This window comes from Penicillium digitatum, chromosome 4 (assembly GCF_016767815.1).
Source record: "Penicillium digitatum chromosome 4, complete sequence".
NCBI lineage: Eukaryota > Fungi > Ascomycota > Eurotiomycetes > Eurotiales > Aspergillaceae > Penicillium > Penicillium digitatum.
The window spans coordinates 3,366,653-3,387,913 of NC_089387.1; the positions used below are offsets into that span (position 1 = coordinate 3,366,653).

A 21,261-nucleotide genomic window follows, 5' to 3' on the forward strand; every position below is an offset into this window, starting at 1 on the left:
CGCCTTTTGAGATTGATTCGATGCGGTCAAAGCCATGTTTTATTTGGGCATGCCTAGACCAAACCCGATACCGTGGCTTTCAACATCGTGCACAAGATTGTGAGAAACCTGAACATCCAGTTCTTACATCAGGTCCCTGCTCTGTGGTGCAATGATTCTTGTCAGTTATCGAATTGTGAGTAGATTAGTATTGTCTCATTTCCTCCAAGACACCAGTGTAGAAACTTTTAGAGGGTTGGACTGAAGTGCCGCCCTGGTGCCGTGGCAACCCCATCATGTCCGGCCAACTTGCAATACAATCGGATTCTGGCTCGTAGCTTTGATAGCGTCGGTTGAGGGGGCTTTGACAGGGTCACTAGTTTTCATACGCCAATCTGCTACTAAATCCCCATCGGACAGTTATTTGATTGAGGCGGGGAACTTTGACTTCTCAGTGGAATTTGACACTACTCTCACATCCAGGTGAAGGGGATCTGAGAGGCACCCCCTTCACCTGTTCGTAATCTGTAATCCCCACTATTCTCTCCCCTTCCTCCTCTTCCTCCCCCTCCCCCACCCCCACCAACAGCCTCCTTCTGGGCCTACTCGACCCAAGAGCTCTCCACATGACAGTGGACCCGAAGTCCACGGCGCAGCATCTCTGAATACAGAGCTTGAAGCTCTGCAGGGTCGAAGCCCGAGGGGTTGACCCCCCCCTGCCGGTTGGGGCGGCAGGGGGGCAGGCGGTTGGTCAGATCCGCCCGCAGGTGCTCGAAGGCGAGCAGGTACAGCTCCTTCGACCAGGGACAGGAGCGCAGGGCCCGGAAGTAGATCTCACGGGCGCGGCCGACGTTGTACTCCGCGTACAATTCGTAGAGGATGTACAGCCTCCAAATAGTGAGGCTGCTTTGCGCGGAGGTCGAGCTTGCCAGCTCGAAGGGACTCTTCCGGATCGGGGTCCGCCCGATCGGAACGATGCCATCATCCCGGATCGCTCGCTCAAAGGCCGCGCGAATGGAGTGCGGGGTCGAGCCGAGCATGATAGGGCGGCCCATCTCAGCGTAGATGCTGAAAAGGTGAGTTGTGACGGGCACACGGTAGATCGGGGCAGGTCCTTGCAGATCCCGCGCGGCCCTGGCCTTCGCCCCGATGGTGACGTCGAAGATGTCGCGGGTTCGATCGCTCATGTGCATCCGAGCCTCGTTCCATTTGAACAGCGATAAGAATAGGGTGTTGTGAGGCCACCATTCTAGGCTGTCCAGTAGCAGCGCGCGAACATCGGCAGGTCTGAACTGGCCACTTTGCTTCTCCACATAATGGTGCAGGATCCGAGCTCGGGATTGGTGTAGCAACTCTCCTCCAAACACCCTGAAATCATCATCGGTCCTGGGCAGGACTCGTAGGGAAGTGACGGCATCATTGTAGACCTCAAAGACTTCTTCAAGCTGCTCACCCATGAGATAGAGGGCAATAGCGTAACAGTCGGCGTACGCTGCGTATGCTTGCATTTTCTTGAACTTCAAGGCATTCTTCTGAGCGGCAAACAAGCACTGTGAATGGGTTAGCATCGCGCTCACTGAGATTAACGGATGAAAGCTTGCCTTCTTGAGCCTGAGAAAGGTGGTTTCGTTGATTTCAATCCCCTCAGCTGTGTCGTATGACAGCAAGTGGACTCGATTGAAAGGCATGGCCTGCAACAGGTATGATGCTCGATTCTTTTGCCCAGCATGAAGCATTTCCCAGATCCACGAGTTCCACAGGAGTGCAGAGTCAGTGAGCTCGGAAGCGCCGAAATTCTGGCTCATAGACAAAGCAGTGGACCACACATTGTGAGCAATATCAAGATCGCCAGTCCGCCAATACATGAGCGCAACGGCATTGTAAAGTCTTAAATTTGATGATCGCTCTTTTAAGAGTCGCTTACCGTATTTCATTCCAAGAGCGTTGTTGCACGCGAAAGTTACTGCAATGGCGTATTCAGCCAGTTGGCTGTCTCTGAAGACATCGGCAAGAGATTGAAGAGTCAAGAGTACAAAGTCGGAATCGATGACACAAGAAGCGTGGGAGGTGGTGGCAGCCCACTTAGTCAGAGCAGAGAACCACATCTTTGGGTCGGCGAAAAGAGTATCAGTGGTGTGAATGAAGGTATGGTGAGGGAATGCGAAGGGCTGACGGGTTGTGGTGGCGGCATATTTTTGAAAAGTGATCCAGTCCGCGATTGTGTTTCGAGGATCATCCATATATTCATTTCGCAGGAATTTATCACCAGTCCACAGTCGGCTAGTGTGCATATTCGCAGGCAAAGTCAAGTGAGGCAAATGGCAGAAATACATGAAGCCATCAACCAGGGAGCCAAGGCTTTGCTCCAAGTCCCAGAAGTACGGCAGGATTTGCGTGCAATCTTCAAGAAGAACGACTCGGAAAGCGTCGTTCTCTTTGGATTCGAAGGCATGTGACGGCATGCGATTTTTGAACATCCGCTCTCTTTCTGCAGATGCCCAGGTTGGGAACAAGTCTCGGATATCTGCCTCGGAATTGTAAACAGGCTCGTTGAAAGAAGCTCGGCGATTTTTTCCACTGTTCCAGGATTGCCAACCGGGCTCTCCAATCCGAGTGTGCCCAGGTGCCCAGAATCTTTTGAATTCCACCAGGGCCTCTTCTTTCTTTCCGATTAGATGGGCTGGCCGGAAGCATGTAAATTCGAGCACTGCTTGCCAAAGACCGACAGATAGCTCTACGTGGCCCGATTCTCGAAGGAACAGGGTCAAACGGAGCAGCAAATATGATCTGATATTAGTTTTCTGCGGCCCAAAGCCAACACGTGAATGGATCTTCAAACAGTAGGCATAGGTCTTAAAGCAGTTGTCAAAGTGGAAATCCTGACTGTCAGTCTGGCAGTAGTCAAGATACTCGATCCATAAAGTGATGAACTCAGGGTGGCGGCGGAGGACTCCGTCCCATTCCAATGCAAGTTTTGCGGAATCCCAAACTTTCGCACCCTCTTCCATGCGGCCCAGCAGAAGTTGGTCGCGTTCAGGATTTTGTGCGTTAGCCTTGATCGCTCTTTCATACACATACAGCTTGGCTCTTGCCACAACTTGAATATCATCTTGACAGGAGGTCCGATCGCCGGATCTAGCGCCAGTGATAGTAAGTTCCTGGTGCTCAGCAAGGCGGATCCATGCTTGGATATTATCAGGTTGTTGTACCACTGCGCTGTTCAACTTGGCATTGCGATTCAAGATCTCAGCTTCGAGAGCAAGTCGAGTGAAGGTGTCCGCATCAAACTTCTCAGTGATTTTTTCTTCTATCTTAGTCGGGACTTGGAGAGAGCGATAAGACAGTGGTTCATCATCTAAGTTAGCAGTTGCTGCAACGCCAGATTGAGATGGGACTGTTGTTGAGATGAAATTTTGTGGATCTTTGGTCTCAGCAGCAAGTTTGGCATGAAGATCAGACCGGACGCGAATGGGAAGATTCATGGACAAAGCGGACAGGGTTTCGGCGGAGAGAGGCTTGGCTGCAGAGGTTGCGGAGGAGCCTGAGTCGGGGCGAAGAAGCAGAAGGGGACCTTGATCATATCGCGTTTGGTAATCGATGCGCTGGCCGGGGAGCCCTAGTACAAAGCCATTGCCATTGCGATGGTACGCAGGGACCTCATAACGATCCACGCCGTAACGTGTGTTGTCGCGATCACCGCGGCTGTCGACGATAAATCCTTTGTTTGATTCATCGTTTGCAGCTTTTGCATCGGCAAACTCTTCCCCACTCTGGTGCTCCTTAATTTCTTTGCTAGTCACCTTTTCACGGTCACCAACTGAGCGCCTTCCATGGTGACGAGAGCGTGGGGACTCGGTCCGGTCTGCGCGCTCACGATGGCCCGGGCGACGCCGGCGGTGTTCACGTTCCGAGCCGGTAGAGGCAGCCGGAGGAGAAGTAGGGGGGGGTCGGAAGCTGGAGAATTGTGGGACACCCTTTGTTTCTGGTCAGTTGAATATCTACTAAGCTGTTATTGAGGGCCAACTAACCTGAGACCCAGGTGAGTCCATCGTGGTGGATCGATCTTCCTTATCGAGTCGAGCTGCGGGCTGATAACCCGGACGAACAATTATCCGATGGGCGGTCGGGCTGGCTGGCAAAAAAAAAAGTCAACCGTTTGCTCTTGGTCAAACCAAAGCTAAATACTTGCCTCAAAGTATCTGAACCGCCCGCTCTCGGTTCGCAAAGAAATCGAAAGGCTGCTACCAGGAGCTTTAGGGATATGGGTCACTGCGCAACTGTGTGAGCATCAATACGAAATACAAGAGAAGACCGCGGAACAGCCGCCAAAAGAGACTTCACCATGGCTTCGTCTCTCGCCGCGCAGCTGTCAAAAATTGCGGCCAAGTCGACACATGAGCTTGACCTGAAGGCGCAAAGGATTTCACACTCACAATCGCTTATTTTTGAGCCGAAGATCGCTGGCACTCAAGACTTTGATGCAATCTATGATATTTGTTATGACGGGTTCCGGGAGTTGTGCTCGTTGGACCCCCGGTTTGCAGAGTTTGATCGCACGATCTTCAGTGAGCAGAGCAAAGCGGAGGACCGCAGTCAGATGAACTTACTTCAGAACAAGGAGTTGGATACTGTTGTTGAAGCTTTCCTGGCTCTGGTTGGTGGCAGGTTACAGTTGAGTCCTGCAGTCAAAGCTGTGGATTGGCTTGTGAGAAGGTTCAGGTAAGAAAAACTCGTTAAAGGGTGGTGCAGATTGTGAAACGTGGTGGTTAACTTATGTGGCAGGATTCACGAGTTCAACACGACAGCCGTATTATTGACGTTTTTGCCGTATCATACGACGCCGCTCTTTTTGAACCTTCTATCTATTCTCCCGGAAACTCTTACGCCAGCATTTAAAGTCCTCACTCCATACAAGAACGGTCTCATTAATCCGCCAAGGCACCCGCTTGTTCACAGCGCAGCCACGAATAAGGCTTTCTTTTCCGAATTAAACGAATACGTCCTGAAAGTTTGTAGGCAGCAGGCCCAAAGCCATGCACTACTTGCGTTTTGGGCTGGAATTGTTACGGAAGCTGTCGCAACTATGTTGGATGGCGCTCGCTCAGGGAGACGAGAGGCCGAGAAGCAAAAGCATGAAGATATCCTTTTGCGGATTTTGCCAGTACTCAGTAACGCTTTCACATTGAAAAAGGTCTCTGAATTGATCGTCGGATGCTATATGATCTGTGTTGTGTTGGCACAGAAGGCGTTCCTCTCGAACGAAGTAATCGATGGCCTTATGGAGAGTGTTGTGGGTTCATGGACAGAAGAGACAAAGACATCTGGTCTGATCTGTCTTTCAGTTCTTGCACAGCAGAAGCCTGCTGTTACAATTCCGAAAAGGGTCTTCAAGGGCATTTTGCGCCTCGAAAACCCGATTGGCCAACTTTCTGAAATCGCGCCACAATATCAAACATCCAATCTGTTACTTGGAATCGTTGCTGGTTGCTTGACTGATCTTGACAAGCAAGACAATGCTCGCCTTGTACTTCTTGCCTCCATCTTTGAACGCAAGATGCTTGGCGAGAACGAGATTGCCAAGGCAATGAGCCTGGTTCTCGAAGCAGCTTCCAATGCAGATGAGACCCGCGGAATGTCTTTGGATGCCCAGACCCAGCTCGCGGAGCTGGTTCAAGGATTCAACCGGTCAGAAATTCTCCAACCCATTTTCCAGAAGACTTTGAATGCATCTTCAATCAACATCTCGGCGCTGGAACACAACCTCCAGACCGTTGTCGAGGCCCCCATTGTGGCACAGGCCATTGAAGATGTGGATATGGTTGATGCGGACGATCAGCCCCAGGTGGACGCCTTTACCCCAGCTTTGGAGTCTTTGGTGAAAGAGCCATTGTTCCCATACTCGTTCCTCTCCAAACAGTCTATCATTGAATTTGATAATCTGGTACGCGTTTTCGCTTTGGCGGTGGATTCCGAGGAGAATCTCGAGAATTTCACCAATTTGTCAATGTTGGGCAAGTCCCAGGCGACCAAGACCCCTCAGTTTTTGTCCTTCTTCATCAGAGTTGTTGCTGGCCACTACCCTATCGGAACCAAGATTGCGGCTTTGAATGTTGTATCATCTGTCCTTTCATCGGCGCCTGCAAACTTTGATCCTCAGGCACTACTACCATTCCTGTTTGTCGCTCTCTCTGATACCTCCGAACGGATTCGCCGTGAGACTGCTGCCGTCTTGGCTGTTATCGGATCTTTGTACAAAAACAACACCAGTGCTGGTGACAGCTCGAAGCCATGGGCTCATGATGCGATATACGGCAAGGGCAAGCAATCCACGGCTGTTGCCTGGCTAACCGCCAAGGATTCGCAAAAGGTTTTGGAGCGGGCATTGCTTCCAGGGTTGGAGGAGTCTATCCTTGACTCTAATCATGTCGGTAGAACGGTGGAAGCTACTCTACGGGGCAACGTACTGTCTGAAGCTTCGGGTGCAACCGAACTCAAGAAATCTCTCCGTCTTAGTCTCTTTGCTTTCATCTGCTCTCACATTGTCAAGATGCCAGTTTTCGCCCCCAAGATTAGTTTGCTGAAGTTGATCAACAGGGTGGAGAAGGTCTCTACTGCAACCCTGACCAGTGAGCTTCTCCCGGTGCTCGAGGATTGGCGTCGCTTGAGCGAGAAGGAAGTCGAGGAAATTTGTGGCAAGGAACGTATTGTCGCATCTGAGGTGGAGCATTTGATTTCCGCTATTGTCACATCTAAAGACAAGGATGCCGTCAATGTCCTTCTCTCCAATGTCAGCTCTGGCGATACTTTGCGCCCGTCCTTTGTTGCGGCTTGCTTTGGCCAAATCAAACACATCTGGTCCAAGATCTCCGAAGACCGCCAATTGGCCGCATCTGAAAAGTTGCTCGATATTTCCCTGGCAGGCTCGGCCAATTCTGCTTCCCTGTCAAACAACTGCCGGGATGTTCTTCGCACTGTCCAGCTCTCCGGTTCTGTTCTTCAACAATTTGTCCAAAAGATTCCTGTTTCTATTACAGATGTCGAGTCTGTTGGCCCTGCGCCAAAACGGAGACGTACTAGCCAGAGCAACATGATTGCTATGACCGTCAAGGATGAGGCAGAGCTTAGCAAGTTGATGGACAAGATGACTTTCATCCTGGAGATCGTGGATAGCTCCTCCCCTGAAACCCACCCCGAGCTTCTCGATGGATTGTTCCAGACTCTTGCTGCTCTTCACCACTTCAAGTCTCAGATCCAGTCTGGCATGAGTTATCTTCTCAGCCTGACTTTGGGAAGTCTCTTGGCTATCGTGAACTCATCCAAAGGATCTGCCAAGCCGCAGTTTGATACATCAGTCATCAGGGCTGACTTGGTTGTTGACTGTGTGCGAACAACTGACAGTCCGCAGGTTCAGAACGGGGCGCTTCTTCTCGTGGGAAGTCTGTCTGTCATTGCGCCCGAGTTGGTTCTCCACAGCGTCATGCCGATATTCACCTTCATGGGCACTACCGTTCTACGCAAGGATGATGACTACTCTGTTTCGGTCATTGACCAAACAATCGACCAGGTTGTCCCTGCCCTCATCCAATCTCTGCGTAACCAGAAGAGGGATGTCGTGTCCGGAACTTCCGAGTTGCTGCTCAGTTTCACTGCAGCCTTCGAGCACATCCCCTCGCATCGTCGTTTAAGACTCTTCCATGCCTTGATCAGCAAGCTTGGTACACAAGACTTCTTGTTCGCTGTCCTGGCAATGCTCGCCAATCGATACTCTACCGACAAGGATGTCCTCACTCTAATGACTGGTCTAGTCTCAGATACTACACCCGTCGTGGAGCTTACCACCTACAGCAAGTATTTGAACTTGGTCAGCGATTCTCTCAAGCCTAAGCCAGGTATCTCACAGGTCCTTCTTGGAATTGGCAGTGACGATGGACGTGACGCCCAGAACATCTGCGTTGATCTCCTGCGTGATCTTGCTCACTTGTTCAAACACTCATCTCTCAAGTCTAAGCTTGAGACGGCCTTTGAGTCGGACGGTGAGATTGCTGATCAGTCCCGCGGCTGCTTCTCCCGAGTCCTGACGCAGGTTCTGAGCATCGGCGAGGCTGTGCAGAGCATGAAGCCCGTCAGCCTGGCATGTGGTGAGGTCCTCGGTGCTCTGTTCAGCACTCTGTCTCTTGTCGACTTCCTAGATACCATTGAGGTTCTCCTCCAGGGTCCCAATGACGAACTTCGACGCAAGGTCCTTCGTTTGCTCGAAACCCGCCTCCGCCAGAATCCCGAGCGCGACAACCTGTCGCAGATTCGTGTTCTCGACTTCCTGCCCACCCTGGTTGGCATTGTCGAGTCTTCTCCGGATATTCTACTCAAGCATGCTGCCGTTTCGTGTATCGACCGCATCACCGACAAATACGGCCGCAAGGACCCCTCCAAGGTCATTGCTGCGGCTAGAGTGGTTGCCAGTGAATCTTGCCTCGGTCAATCCGATGACCGCATCCGCTACATGGGTATCCTGTGCCTGGCCTCTATGGCCGAGGTGCTAGGTCAAGCTATGATTCCCGCCCTTCCGGACACACTTAAGCGTTCCTTGGAATTGCTCGAGTTGAGTCTGGTTGCTGGCAAGGAGAACTCGCGACTCCACGACGCTGTCTTCACCCTTTTCTCCGCCCTTTTCGCTCACCTGCCATTCATGATTTCAGCTGGTCATCTGGACAAGATGCTTCTCCTATCCTTCAAGTCTGCGAATACGGACATCGAAGAGAGTAGTGATGAAAGCCGCCAGGAGTCCCTGCGGTTGATGGCCCGCAAGGTGGATGTTGGTGCAACCCTCAGCGCTGTCGACCGCAATTGGCAGAGCGCCGTCGAGGTCGGCCCAATTGCTGTGAACGAACTCTTGGAGGTTGTCACAATCGCCGTTGACAAACACCCCAAGTCGACCATTGCTAAGAATATCGGTGCCCTTACGAAGATTCTCTTCAAGGCCTTTGATTTGCGCCGTGAACAGATTGCCCTTGGCGACAAGGCTATCTTCGACTCGACTGCTATTGACGAGGCTGAAGTGGCGCTCAACGACGTTACCATCAAGATGATTTACAAGCTGAACGACAGCACGTTCCGGCCCATCTTCCTCAAATTCGTTGAGTGGGCCACTACCGGTGCCCCCAAGGACGAGCAGGCTCAAGTTTCGCGCCTCACGACTTTCTACAAGTTCCTCGAGGTCTTCTTCGGTACTCTCCAGGTATTTTTCCTCGCAGTTCTTTGTAAATTCATCACAATCCCTAACATCCGCTTTAGTCGATTGTCACCGGATACTCCAGCTACGTGTTGGAGAATGTTGTCAGTGTCCTGAACAAGTCAGGTCCCTCCAAGGCCCACAAGTCCCTCTGGTTGGCGGCCCTTCGTATGCTCCGCAAATCATTCGAGCATGATCAAGATGGTACTTTTCCTCTCTGCCCCCCATCGCCCTGATCCCGGCCATTAACATCTCCTGCAGAATTCTGGCAAAGCCCCTCCCACCTCGCCAGCATTTCCGGTCCTCTCATCGCCCAACTCGGCCACGCAAACAGCACAACCACCTCAAACCTGGTTATTGCCGATGTTGTGCCGACAATCACCGAATTGGCCATCGCCGCTGACTCCACAGATAACCACAAGGAGTTGAACTCCGCCCTGATGAAGTACCTCCGCCCCTCCTCTGCCCCTAACGCCCGCTTCGCCGGTGGCGACAGCCCCCACACTCGTCTCGCAGCCCTCAAGACCGAACAGGCTCTTACGGAGCAGCTGGGTGAGGAGTGGCTGGCGCTTCTGCCAGAGATGCTGCCTTACATCAGTGAGCTTATGGAAGACGAGGATGAGAGCGTTGAGAGAGAAGTTCGCAAATGGGTTAAGCAGATCGAGAAGGTGCTTGGTGAACGTCTCGATGATATGTTGACTTAGAGATTTGGTTATTATGATTGTGTACAAAAATTTGCATTTTCTTGGCGTCCATAGAACAGGTCCTGTGCGGGCCTTGCAGGTAGTCTACGGATAGTCTGTTCTAAAAATCGATTGTTCTAATTCTTTGTTGAACGTCGGTTCATTTCAATTTCTGTCTATCCTGTCACGTATCTGTAGCATTTTAGTTCTCTGGAATGATAGCCTCCGACGCATCCACACCAGCATTCCATCGGTACTTGGAAGCAGGGTGGTCTGCATGGGGTCCAGACTGGCCGGGCTGCCTAAATAGGTTCTCACGGTAAGTTCCCTTGGGCACGACATAGTCATCCCAGAACAGGCCTCGCTTGCGGAGTTCGGGAATAAGGAGATCAATGATATCCTGGAAGGAGCCGGGCTTGATTGCATATGCCTGCAAATCATCTTGTTAGATGGTTCGAGAGATGCCGGAGTGTTTCAAGATGGCTTACCAGGTTAAATCCATCCACATCGGCTTCTTGTACCCATCGCTCCATGTAATCGGCAACTTGCGCAGCTGTACCGACAGGAGTGGCACCCAGTCCGCCGACGGTGATATGTTGGCCGACAGTGGATTTTGTCCATTTAGCCACTTCCGGTGTCGCCTTGGACCACCCCTCGACCGCAGAACTAGACAGAATCCCGAGTCAGTCTTTTCCAAGCTGGAAGATTAGAAGGGTTGTTCACTTACCGCATAGCATTACTCTCAACATGTCTCAGCTCCTCGTCATCTCCATACTTGTCCAAGTCGATCCCTGTCCACCCACCAAACAGCGCAAGCGCACCATCAATGGATCCCAACCTGCGGAACTCCTGAAACTTCTCCATAGCCTCTTCCTCCGTCTTTCCGAGGATCGGGCAAAGAAGCGCAAGGAACTTGATCCTCTGCGGATCACGTCCGTACTCGCTCTGTGCAAGTTCCCGGATCTCTCTCACGTTCTTCGCTACGACGGCCGGGCTGTGGCCCGCCACGAAGATAGCCTCCGCATGTTGCGCGGCGAAAGATTTCCCTGCTCTTGAAGTGCCGGCTTGAAGGATGACTGGTGTTCGTTGAGGACTGGGCTGGCAGAGGTGAGGCCCGGGCACGTTGAAGTATTTACCGACGTGGTTGATTTGGCGCACGCCTGCTGGATCGGTGTAGATGCCGCGCTCGCGGTCGAGGATTACGGCGTCTTGGCGCCAGGAGGACTCCCATAGCTTGTAGGTGACTTTGATATATTCTTCGGCGATACGGTAGCGGTCATCATGCTGGGGGAGGAGGCGGGGGGGGGGGGGGGGGGGGGGGGGGGTTCAATTAGTAGACTATCGACGTCTAGGTGAAGGATGTGAGGTCTTACGTGGGGTTGCTCAGCTTGGCCCATATTACGCGCTGCGGAATCGAGGTATCCTGTTACCACCTGCGGATGACTATTAGCATGGAGTTCTTCCGGGTTCCTGGTCTTCGATTTGAGCGTGCGACTCACGTTCCATCCCAGGCTATCAGACAAATTCGTTAGCGGCACGTTTCCCCCCACGATACCTCAAACCACGTACCGTCCTTTAGTCAGATGATCGACCGTAGATAATCGTCTCGCAAGATGATATGGCTGCTCGTAGCTTGTTGTGACCGTCACTCCAAATCCAATGTTCTGCGTAGCCGCCGCCATCGCGGGAACAACAGCCAGTGGTTCATTCACTGGCCATTGCGCACCGGAGATGATTGCCGGATCGAGGTTTTGGGGTCCTTTATAGACATCGTATCCACCTACAAGGATCACTTGTCAGAATCACTCCCTGGAAGGAAGTCAGAATTACTGTGGTTACCAAGGACATCTGCGATGAAAATGCCATGGAACTTGGCCGACTCGAGTAATTGTGCCAGTTCGACCCAGTGGTCGAGATCATTGAAGCGATGCGACTCATCTTCGGGGTGGCGCCAGAGTCCTGGCGATTGATGGCCGCTGCCTGTGATTGTTAGGACTTGGGATCTTCCCCCGTGAAACGGGCCTGGGCATACACATTTCCACAAAGGCATTGAGGATGAGCGACTTGCGAGGCTTCGTCGCGTCTGGTGGTTGAGTAGTCGACATTGTAGATGTGTAAACTCGAAGCTATTACAGGAACGATGGTATCTTTTTCTTCGGAGCGAAAGGAGGGGGTTGTGTGTTCCTCTCCTATTTAACCAAAAGGACCCCCCCGCATGTGTCACTCTGTACTTGGTCATCGCATCACAGTGGACCATGATGGCGTGCCGATTATGCTCGCGAACGACCAGTTTAATTGGCTACAAAGACATTATCCTCGCGAGGCCATACAGATCAATTCCTAGGCATCACCCTCTCTCGCCCGAGAGAGGTCATGTTAATACATGGATGCATTATGACTATTGGCGAATAAAAGTGTGATTCCTCAAAATCTCCATCCCATCTTCTGACAAATCCATGTCCTCGCTATTGGGCGTTCGAAGATCCAATGTTTCCCCAAAGGTAGCTATCACTCAATTTTAGGAGAATTAAATCACTTGGGCATCAACAGCTGGCTGTTTAATGAATATCTTCGTTCTCTCTTTAGTGAACTATAAGAGATACAAGGACACGAAGATAGACCTTTCAAATCGATCTGCTTGTTGCGATGGATCTCATTCTCAATGGAACAAATTACATGCATGGGATGAACTATCCTGACCAGTGTCTCCCTTTGATAAAACCAAAGTACATCGGACAACCGCCTGAATTGTCGTGAAAAAGCACCTCATCAAGAGCAGAGATCAAGCCATGACCCTACATCCGTTGTTCCACCAAAAGATTCTGGTCCAGAGACTTAGTACAGTTGAACAGCATTGAAGCACACAGATTGAGTCCCTGTTTAATGTACCCGGTAGCATTTCTAGGGCTATTGCTCTTCTCGCTGTGTCGAAACAATACCACCCTCCTCCTAATCATCTGAAACGGCGGAGATCTTGTTCCTTCCTCTTTTTTTTTAACTAGGCTATTTGCCTTGCGCAGTTTCGAACTTGCATGTCCGCGAAGGCATTTCGGCCATCCAGCCACCCTCTATCATAGGCGGTTGGCTATCTTGTACTCATTGGTGTGATGATTGCTCTGGGTGAGTACTTCTAAATACTATTTCCGAGTATCCTGAAAGTGGCAGATACCGGAAGCACATACTACGAGACGTTCCCTGTTTCAATTAATATGAACTTCATCTGATCTGCATGGCAAAGTGAACCAAGGTTCGATCTTTGATCGTATTTTTGTGGATTTTTCAATGAACAGATCCTTTGTAAGATAGATGCAGAAGCAAGCGGCGCAATCCCACCCATCGAGGCTGATCGGATATGCCCATGTCACATAACAGCCACAATTGTCCCAATCCACATGTCAGCCAGATAGCTTCTTGCAATATCGACAGCGAAAATAATAAGCTAGCCTAGGGGAAACCATTCTTCAAGTTAACGTACTTGGACTCAGGGTAGTGGAGTTGATTGCCACTCTGCTCCAAAGCGCCAACACCTCCAAGTGTATCAACAACCTGTGTTCAGATCAGTAAAATGAGAGTTTGAGCCGGGTACCAATGCTAGAGGCTGACATACAGTTGTAATCAAACTCTCCCCACCCGTCTTGTCAGAGCTGCTCTCCCACCACATACCACCGCCAAGTCCGCGGGACTGGATGTACCGCGCCTTCTGACGCGCAATCTCAGGCGTATCATAGCTAACAAACAGACGGCTGTCTTGGTTGTAGCAGTAGCTTGCACCCGGTTGATCCAAGACGGTCACGGCACAGCCTGTCAGGGGCAGGCCCTTGTAGTCCCACACGCCATTCTCCCATGTGCCTGCTCCAACACCAGTGTACGACCTGCCGGGACCGTCGGTATTAGTAAACGCTCGGCCATACAGGGGCATGCCTAGCACAATCTTGTTGGCGGCGACGCCTTGCGAGGTGTAGTAGTCAATTGCTTGATCCGTGTTGAATGGGGTGCTGGACGGGTTTTCGGTCGACCCGTGGAGGTTGGAATTGTGGCCGGCAACTGTGTCCCAGCTACCGGAGTAGTCATAGGCCATGAGATTCCAGAAATCTAAGTACTGGTCCATCTCATTCAGGCGTTCTTGGCGGTAGTGAAGTGGGCCTGGGATTGTGTCAGCTCTAGTGACATGTTTCAACGACGGAGATACAACTCGCCCGCGGGAGATGCGGCAGTAAGCAGGAAATGATAGCCCTGGGCGTTGCCCGCGCTGTAGGAATTCAAAGCCTGAGTTTCATTTTAGCCAAAGCTCATGGATCTTGACGGGATCACACACCCCACGCAGTCTTCGGAGTGCGTCGACAAACTGGTTTGCCTGGTCGTCATTTGCAGGGTACTATAATTTTCATCAGCCTCAAAAGAATCTCCCATGGCAACTGTGGCGGACTTACCTCGTAATCAACATCAATACCATCCAGGCCAAGGTTCTTCAACAGCTCCGTCGCAGAATCAGCAAACTTCTGTCGTCCAGCCTCGGTCTCAAAGGCAGAAGCGAAGCTGGGAGAGTAGGTCCAGCCTCCAATCGACAGAAGAACCTTGAGCCTGCTGTTGTTCTTCTTGAGAAGAAAGAGCTGCTTGATACAACCATAGACATTGGTACCAGAATCATTCCAAGAATCAGTTGGGTAGTGCTTGTCCGTGTCCGCCCAGGCGTCCGATAGATAGACCTCGCCTGTGCCGGGGCGGATATTGGCAAATGCGTAAAGCACATGAGTCAGTCGCTCGACGGGGAGATTCTGGGGTTGGAAGTTACGACCGTAGATGGCCTGAGCAGTCTGATATTAGCGTGCCTTCCTTCTTTTGTATGTTTTAGATGACCTGTCTTATATCTCCAGTTTCATCTAGTGAGATCGAGTGACCCTACTCGTTCGGGTCTGAACTTACCCAGTTCACATAGTATGCCACCGAGCGGTACCCGCCAACGTCACGAGATACCATCCCAGTGCTGTTGGTGCTCAGGGCAGGAATGTAGGCAGCTTTGGCGAGCCAGCTCAGGCCTAAAAGGAAAGGAATGACAATTTGCATGATGAAGGAGTGGGTTGAGATAGTTTCTGGATGTCTCGGGCCAGCGAGGGGGGATGATGGTGTGTTGAACTCGAGGAAGAAGGAGATGACCTCACTATTTGTAGTCGAAGTCGACAAACAAATGATCTCCTCGGAGTATTGAGATGGACAATAGTAACTGTCCAGTCCCTTCAGTCCATTTGTCTACAATCCCAACTGGGTAGTTGGGACCCTGTTCCCTAATAGGGTGACTTGCTCAATACCCAGGGGTCTTCAACGTTTCAGTCTGGATATCGGAGGGATCAATGGGATTCTGGAAAGTTTTCACACTCAAACAACTTAGGCAACGGGTGGTTTTTTACATGGTCAATAGGAGAGTTAGAAGTTTCCGGTCGAGGGCCCACGACGAATTAAGCAGCACCACAGCTCATTCTCTTCACTGTCTCAATATCAGATTCTGGCATTTACTGTATATGAAGAGCCCATTCGAGAGTGGATGCTAACTGCAGGGCACACTATCTAAGTGTGTAACATTCTAGGATTTAGGATCCCTTTGCTACAACTCGACTGTCTGTCCTCGTGGGGGGCTAAAAGATTCCCCAGCCAATCAGTCCAGGAGACTCCTGAGGATGGGTGACACTGTCATATGCAATCCACTGCTCATACATCGTCAGTATGGAGGAATATAGCCCGGAGCAAATCAAATGATTCGCAACTAAACGCTCCATCTTTGGACGTTGCAGCCCACTCTCCACAGTAGGACCCGTGTTGAATGTAACTGAGTGGTAGTATCACGTTGAATGAAGTTGATGTGAAAGTTTCCACTTTAGGGTCGAGGGATATGCAGTCAGACAAAGATCAATGTACCCGGTTTGGGCTGCAGGAACGGTCCCTGTGAGAAGGATAAACGCCAATGTAACATGCAGAGCATGTGACGGGGATATGTGTCATAGGCTATGCCGATGGGTTGAAGATGCAAAGAACAGGATCCCATCATCGGATGAAGGGAGAAATTCCTCATGTGGCTTGACTGCATCTATTTGGTTCTTTTGCAATTTGGGGATTCAAATGTGACCGAGGAAACAAATTTATCGATTCAACATCTTAGAGATAGACTTGAACGTCAAAATTTCACTGCACATATACTAGATTTCTGGGAATATCCCCAAATAGAATGATGCTACATCCAAATGTATGCCGTGTGATCGAACAGGACTTCCACCATACATCGCCACAAGTCTGATGAGGTTCCAATAGCTCCAGCATACTCCAGCATACTCCAGCAAGCTCCAATCAAAGTCCCTCATTTCACAGTAACCCTCACCTCCCCCACCAAGGCGATTCCCATCTTCAGCCGATCCAGAAACTTATCCTCATCAGCAGTCATCTGAGCAGCGGCATCCGGAGCATATATCTTGGCCGCAAAGGCCTGATAAGCAGCCTGATTCGCGAACGTGAGTTCGGCGTAGGCGTCAAAGTCAAAGTCTGCCTGTCTCCCGCGCAATATAGTAGCCGGGGTAAAGGCGTTGCGTGTGGTGGAGCCATCTGGGGGAATCTCAATTGTACTGCGGGAGATATAATTTCGATGATGAGAAAGAGGGAAATCTGCGCCTGCTAGCTTCTTGACCAGTTTGATGTGCGCTTCGTAGCGCTTCTTGAATTCTTCCGGTGTCAGATGAGGGCTGCGGTACAGAAAGACGAACATCTTGACCGGCATGGTGGAATTCCAAGTAGCAAGTAAACCTAGTGGAGAGTTGGACTTGGGGTATGCTGGGTTGGAATCTTACAGGATTGAAGATTCAAATATACTTAAATGAACCGGTGATTCCTCGGGGGGGGAGGGGGGTCTCGGTCCTTACTTTGTACCTTGCAAGCAGTGCAACGCAGAATATGCGGAGATCTATGGAGTGGTATCTTCTTACATCCATAGACTTGTGTAATGCGAGATAACGGATCCCTTCCCTGTTTCATTCCAATCCATTTTCAATACTTGGCCAGGTGTTCCGGGTCTTATGGCAGTCATGGATAGCCTATTTCACAATCCGTTCGATCTCAAGGATCCGCTCACCTGTAGGTCGAGACTTGGGCCTGAATCAGCGTGTGGACGGGAGCATTCAGATCAAAGTACCTCTGCCTCGTCCATAGACGGCATCCTTTCTCCTTCTGGAGGCTGCTGAATGCTGTCCTCGAATCAGTCCTCCCACAACCGATACGAGTTTCCATTGATCGGCTTCTCTTTCCGTGGACAAACTGTGTTATTGGTCCCATCGAGATCAACTCTGAACCATACTTTGGTGTCAGGTTTTGGTTGACCCTTTCGTTTAGGGCTTGGTGCTCTCTTTGCTCGTCTTTCCGTGTGCTATCACTAGTCTGCTTTCGTTTCAGGTGTGTGGTAGTGGGAGTGAATGTGTGAGAATCACCGAGTTGGGTTGATTTAGGAGAGTCGAAGGTAGCCATGTGGCCTGCAACTGCCTGTACAACTGCGGACGGGGGGGTTTTACCACGGGCATTGTAGACCCTCGGACCTAGGAGCCCAAGGCTATGATCATCGGGTTGTAGAGGATTCAGGAGATAGATATAGAACAAAGATGTAGCAAGAAAAACAATTGTCCGTTCTAGTGCTCTATCACATTTCAAATACATCACTGAATCTTCTCTTAAGGTTGTACATGTGTTCTAATGCATCCCAAGCATTGAGGAATTTCGTTTTTGTTATCTCCAGCATGCACCTCGGACTTTGTCCTTTTTTAAAATCAACACACGCTTTACAGTAATGCCTTGTCTGCTCCCAGTTCAGTATCCTGAAGTTACGACATACTGTTTGTGATTCTAGCTTGGTAGCCAGCCAATCTTGCAAAGCCATTCTGTTCCCCCCCTTCATTTGCACGGTGGAGCTGGACGTAAGACTTCCTGAAGCATATACGTTTGAAAGACAAAGATCAAGACTAGGGCTATCAGCCATGTATGTGTGAAAGAATCCAACGAAACCAAGAGGAAATAAACAGGCTAAGATAAATATCTAAATGACCTCAAACAAGAGATTCTGTGAACCAAAGGGTATAATCGAAACAACGATTTCAACAGTCATAACCATGTGAAACATGTACAAAGAGGCTTTTTTTCATTGGCCAACGTAGATTAGGGGTATTGGTTGGCGATTAACAAACGAGCGGGAACATGGGATCCACATCTCGTATAATTTAGCGGGCTCTCGGCGTGCTCAATTGCTCCGAGTACTTCGGTGGAGCAAAGCCCACGTCAATCACATCACTACGAGCAAGATTCGAAAAATGGGTGGGAGAAGTCACATTGCGCGGGTAGAAGAACTCGTCTAGTTCTTGCTGTGTGACAGTGACATCGAGCGCAGTCTTTAAGGATTCAGCGCGCTTAGCCTGGCTCGTGACCTGGACCGGCAGACGGAGGGAGATTTTCGGTGTCATGAGGTTGGCTGCTGGGGTGTGATATGTCAAGGAGAGGTCGAGAGCGTAGGTGCGAGACATCAGACAGAAGTGGAAAGTCGGGATGAATGCTTTCGACTTGGGCAGGGTGATGGGGACAACGATTGAGGCGGTGTAGTAGGTGTCTCCGGTGAATGCGGAGGACGGACCGGCTGGTGAATCCGATAAGGATGAGTCGGTGGAGTCGTGGCGCATCGTGTTGGCGGCTGTCGATTGCTTGGTCCACTGAGCGGATGCAACACACATGGTCAACAGAGGTACACTTTCTGTGTACAGGCCGCATCCGATTTGGGCAAAGGGCATGCCGGTCGTCGAAGGGAAGTCTTCCCATGGGGCTGCACTGAAGAATGTATGGACGCGGAGTTTGCTGGTCAATTTTCCCAGTGGAGGAGGTTGCTCGTCGCCGACTGGATCGAATCGTAAGTTTACGGTAGCCACGGTGCTCACGGCATCAGTTGGCTCGCCGTCTGGAGGAAGCAATTGAATGGGTTTGGGCTGGGAAGATGCAGCGACAATCCGTCCCAACGTTCCTCGTAACGTTCCGCGCTTGACACTTTTCTCTTTGCGTGCGCAAAAGGATGGGCTTGTGGAGATTTCAACAGGAGGTTCTTCTCCGACAACTGGGATGATCCGGACTTTCTTCGCAGTTGCGGCGATAGCCACGCGTCCACGGCCGGCGAGTTGTTTTTGAAGAACAGATGCTCGAACCGTGTACCCTATCTGGGACATACTAGGTGCCATATCATCTAGTAGTGTCTTACCATTGCTAGCAAGGATGGGATCACCCACCGTTGGCGGAAGTAGCGTGTGGGCTCGTTGAATGTGAGCATTCTTCTTGGCGTGGGTGCAAACCTGGGGCAGCAGACGGTCTGGGACGACAAAGGTGAAGGGGTATTTATATGACCGGCCACTCTCTAGGACTCGAGGGGTCGGGTACTCCATTTCATCAATGGGCTGACGCAACTTGAGAAACATCTGTTGCGATCCCGTGCGGCCGGGACATGATGACCGTTCTACCGTAGTGGTAGAAACACCTTTTTATCAAATTAATATTTCCTTTAGGCCGGGTGTCAATGCTAAATACCTTCAAAGACAATCTCAATCTCATCAAATCGAGTCTCGTGGTCAACGGCAACGATTACACTGCCATCAATCCTCTCTGCGGTGGTGTAGGAGTTGACATGCCCTGGCTTTTGTCCTGCGATTTGGATTTCGATTTTAGGCTGTGATCGTCGGGTCCAGGCATCTAGCCTGTCCGAGCCAGCGCTGTAAATTGAAGTCGTCGACATGGTTTCACGGGTGAAAGCCAAAAGAGTAGAAAGGCCCAAGAAGAAACGCAAGGGGAAAATAGCAGCCGAGACGTCCAAATTGAGAGATGGGATATCCAAAAGAAGGTTCAATAAGGATCAGGTTCGATCGTAGAGAAGAAGGGAGGAAAAAAGAAAAAATATAGTAAACGGTGGAGCCGTTGACAACCGCAATGGAGTCCAAATAAGTGAAAGAATCCTGACAATGTGAGCAAAAGTTTCGCATAGCCTCATCAGACATTCTCCCAGGGTTCTTATCAGCTTTCAGTGACTCACAAGTCAAAAGACGCTACAATATACTTCGGATCACGGTAATCCACCCAAAATCTTAAACCCCCCCCCCCCCCCCCGACAGTATACACTTCAGTGTTCAGCCGAGCCAGAGAGTCATCGAAGCTCAGAGGGCGATTGGTCGGATGCGAGGATCCGTTCTTGCTCATGCACGCCCTTGGATTGACATTCCAAGGGCATCGAACAGAAAGACCACCACTTTAGTTCAAAGTGACACATTTCAATTGGGTTTCATCAAGGAATTGAAAGCCAGATCTAGACATACGCAAGGAATACTGCAATTTTCCTCTTTTCCAGACCTAGATTATCCAAACCATTCAGACTAAAGCCAACCGAGTCAACTTCCAAAGAAGTACGGAGTACAAACTCCATGGGTCAAGGGGAAAAAAGTGGAGTGCGCCTTACTACAACATGCACGCCCTTTGGACTCCATAGGCCGGTCCACATTCCCCGACGCCCAAGCTTCGGTGCTCGTAGAAGTAGCCAATCATCGTGATATGCCGTAGAACTCTATTAGAATGACCAGGGTCGATTTCAAAGCAAGATTTCGTTTGGCTTTGCTGCGTTGGCAACACTCTATAGTCCATTTTCGAGGCCTTCAGTTGCTCACACATGAAGGACAAAAATGAATATTTTTTTTTTCCCGCGGAGAAGAAACGATGGAACCCGGATCTAGCTTTGGCCCCAGAGATTTCCGGTCATAACCGAGAGTTTGGCTATGCCAAGTTTCTTTTATTTTCCCGGAGTATCGGAGTAAACAGTCGGAGAGAAAGGAGCTTCGATGGCGCAATTCGATAGAAGTTGTCGGGAGACCGACCTCGAGAACTTTGATCGTCAGGTGATCTGAGATTTGAGTTATGTACATAAAAGTTGTGCATTTGACCGCATTTTCCATGTGGTAGTTTGTAGCTCGTCACATCTTTCAAAAGACATTCATACATGTTGGAGAGTTATCTTACAAAGTAATCGTCCATAATCTCAACTTGGACAAGATGCATCAGACTCTTGAACGGACGTCAAAAGCCTTGTCGATGAGATATCCTTGTTGCTTTTCTACTTGCATAATTGACACCATCTACTTTCTAGCTAAACATAAAGAAGAGGGATGCCAAATTGATGAACTTGTCAGAATGAAACAACTGAGTGGAGATCGAAACTTCGCTCACGTCGAGTATTTGGAATAAAGTGGGTTTCATTTGGTTAGCCGTTTTTGAAAAAAAAAAAAAAAGATTTACAAGTTTGTCCCAACTGATAAATTACGACGCAGACCC

General features: G+C 50.3%; 6 protein-coding genes across 6 annotated transcripts; 1 reads left to right on the plus strand and 5 right to left on the minus strand.

Moving 5' to 3' along the window:
• Positions 1 to 581: 581 nt before the first annotated feature.
• On the minus strand, positions 582 to 4,028 carry Pdw03_1143 (Tetratricopeptide-like helical; the record flags this gene model as incomplete). The annotated part of the gene is made up of 3 exons (XM_066099820.1): positions 582 to 1,529; positions 1,581 to 3,953; positions 4,008 to 4,028. The coding sequence occupies 3 exons, from the start codon at positions 4,026 to 4,028 to the stop codon at positions 582 to 584; spliced, it is 3,342 nt and encodes a 1,113-aa protein (XP_065957547.1).
• A 293-nt stretch (positions 4,029 to 4,321) lies between these two features.
• On the plus strand, positions 4,322 to 9,912 carry Pdw03_1144 (SSU processome component Utp10, putative; the record flags this gene model as incomplete). The annotated part of the gene is made up of 4 exons (XM_014679391.1): positions 4,322 to 4,698; positions 4,762 to 9,214; positions 9,271 to 9,412; positions 9,470 to 9,912. The coding sequence occupies 4 exons, from the start codon at positions 4,322 to 4,324 to the stop codon at positions 9,910 to 9,912; spliced, it is 5,415 nt and encodes a 1,804-aa protein (XP_014534877.1).
• A 181-nt stretch (positions 9,913 to 10,093) lies between these two features.
• Positions 10,094 to 11,996, minus strand: Pdw03_1145 (Xenobiotic compound monooxygenase, DszA family, putative; the record flags this gene model as incomplete). The annotated part of the gene is made up of 8 exons (XM_066099821.1): positions 10,094 to 10,321; positions 10,380 to 10,557; positions 10,619 to 11,175; positions 11,265 to 11,324; positions 11,391 to 11,403; positions 11,461 to 11,671; positions 11,731 to 11,871; positions 11,924 to 11,996. The coding sequence occupies 8 exons, from the start codon at positions 11,994 to 11,996 to the stop codon at positions 10,094 to 10,096; spliced, it is 1,461 nt and encodes a 486-aa protein (XP_065957548.1).
• A 1,339-nt stretch (positions 11,997 to 13,335) lies between these two features.
• Pdw03_1146 (Chitinase, putative) lies at positions 13,336 to 14,955 on the minus strand (the record flags this gene model as incomplete). Its single annotated transcript, XM_066099822.1, has 5 exons — positions 13,336 to 13,437; positions 13,499 to 14,140; positions 14,207 to 14,266; positions 14,322 to 14,696; positions 14,815 to 14,955. 5 exons carry the CDS (start codon positions 14,953 to 14,955, stop codon positions 13,336 to 13,338), a joined length of 1,320 nt encoding a protein of 439 aa, XP_065957549.1.
• Positions 14,956 to 16,237: 1,282 nt separating this feature from the next.
• Pdw03_1147 (Dimeric alpha-beta barrel) lies at positions 16,238 to 16,651 on the minus strand (the record flags this gene model as incomplete). The annotated part of the gene is made up of 1 exon (XM_014679393.1): positions 16,238 to 16,651. One exon carries the CDS (start codon positions 16,649 to 16,651, stop codon positions 16,238 to 16,240), a length of 414 nt encoding a protein of 137 aa, XP_014534879.1.
• Positions 16,652 to 18,134: 1,483 nt separating this feature from the next.
• Pdw03_1148 (Arrestin-like, N-terminal) lies at positions 18,135 to 19,681 on the minus strand (the record flags this gene model as incomplete). Its single annotated transcript, XM_014679394.1, has 2 exons — positions 18,135 to 19,426; positions 19,477 to 19,681. The coding sequence occupies 2 exons, from the start codon at positions 19,679 to 19,681 to the stop codon at positions 18,135 to 18,137; spliced, it is 1,497 nt and encodes a 498-aa protein (XP_014534880.1).
• Between the last annotated feature and the right edge of the window lie 1,580 nt (positions 19,682 to 21,261).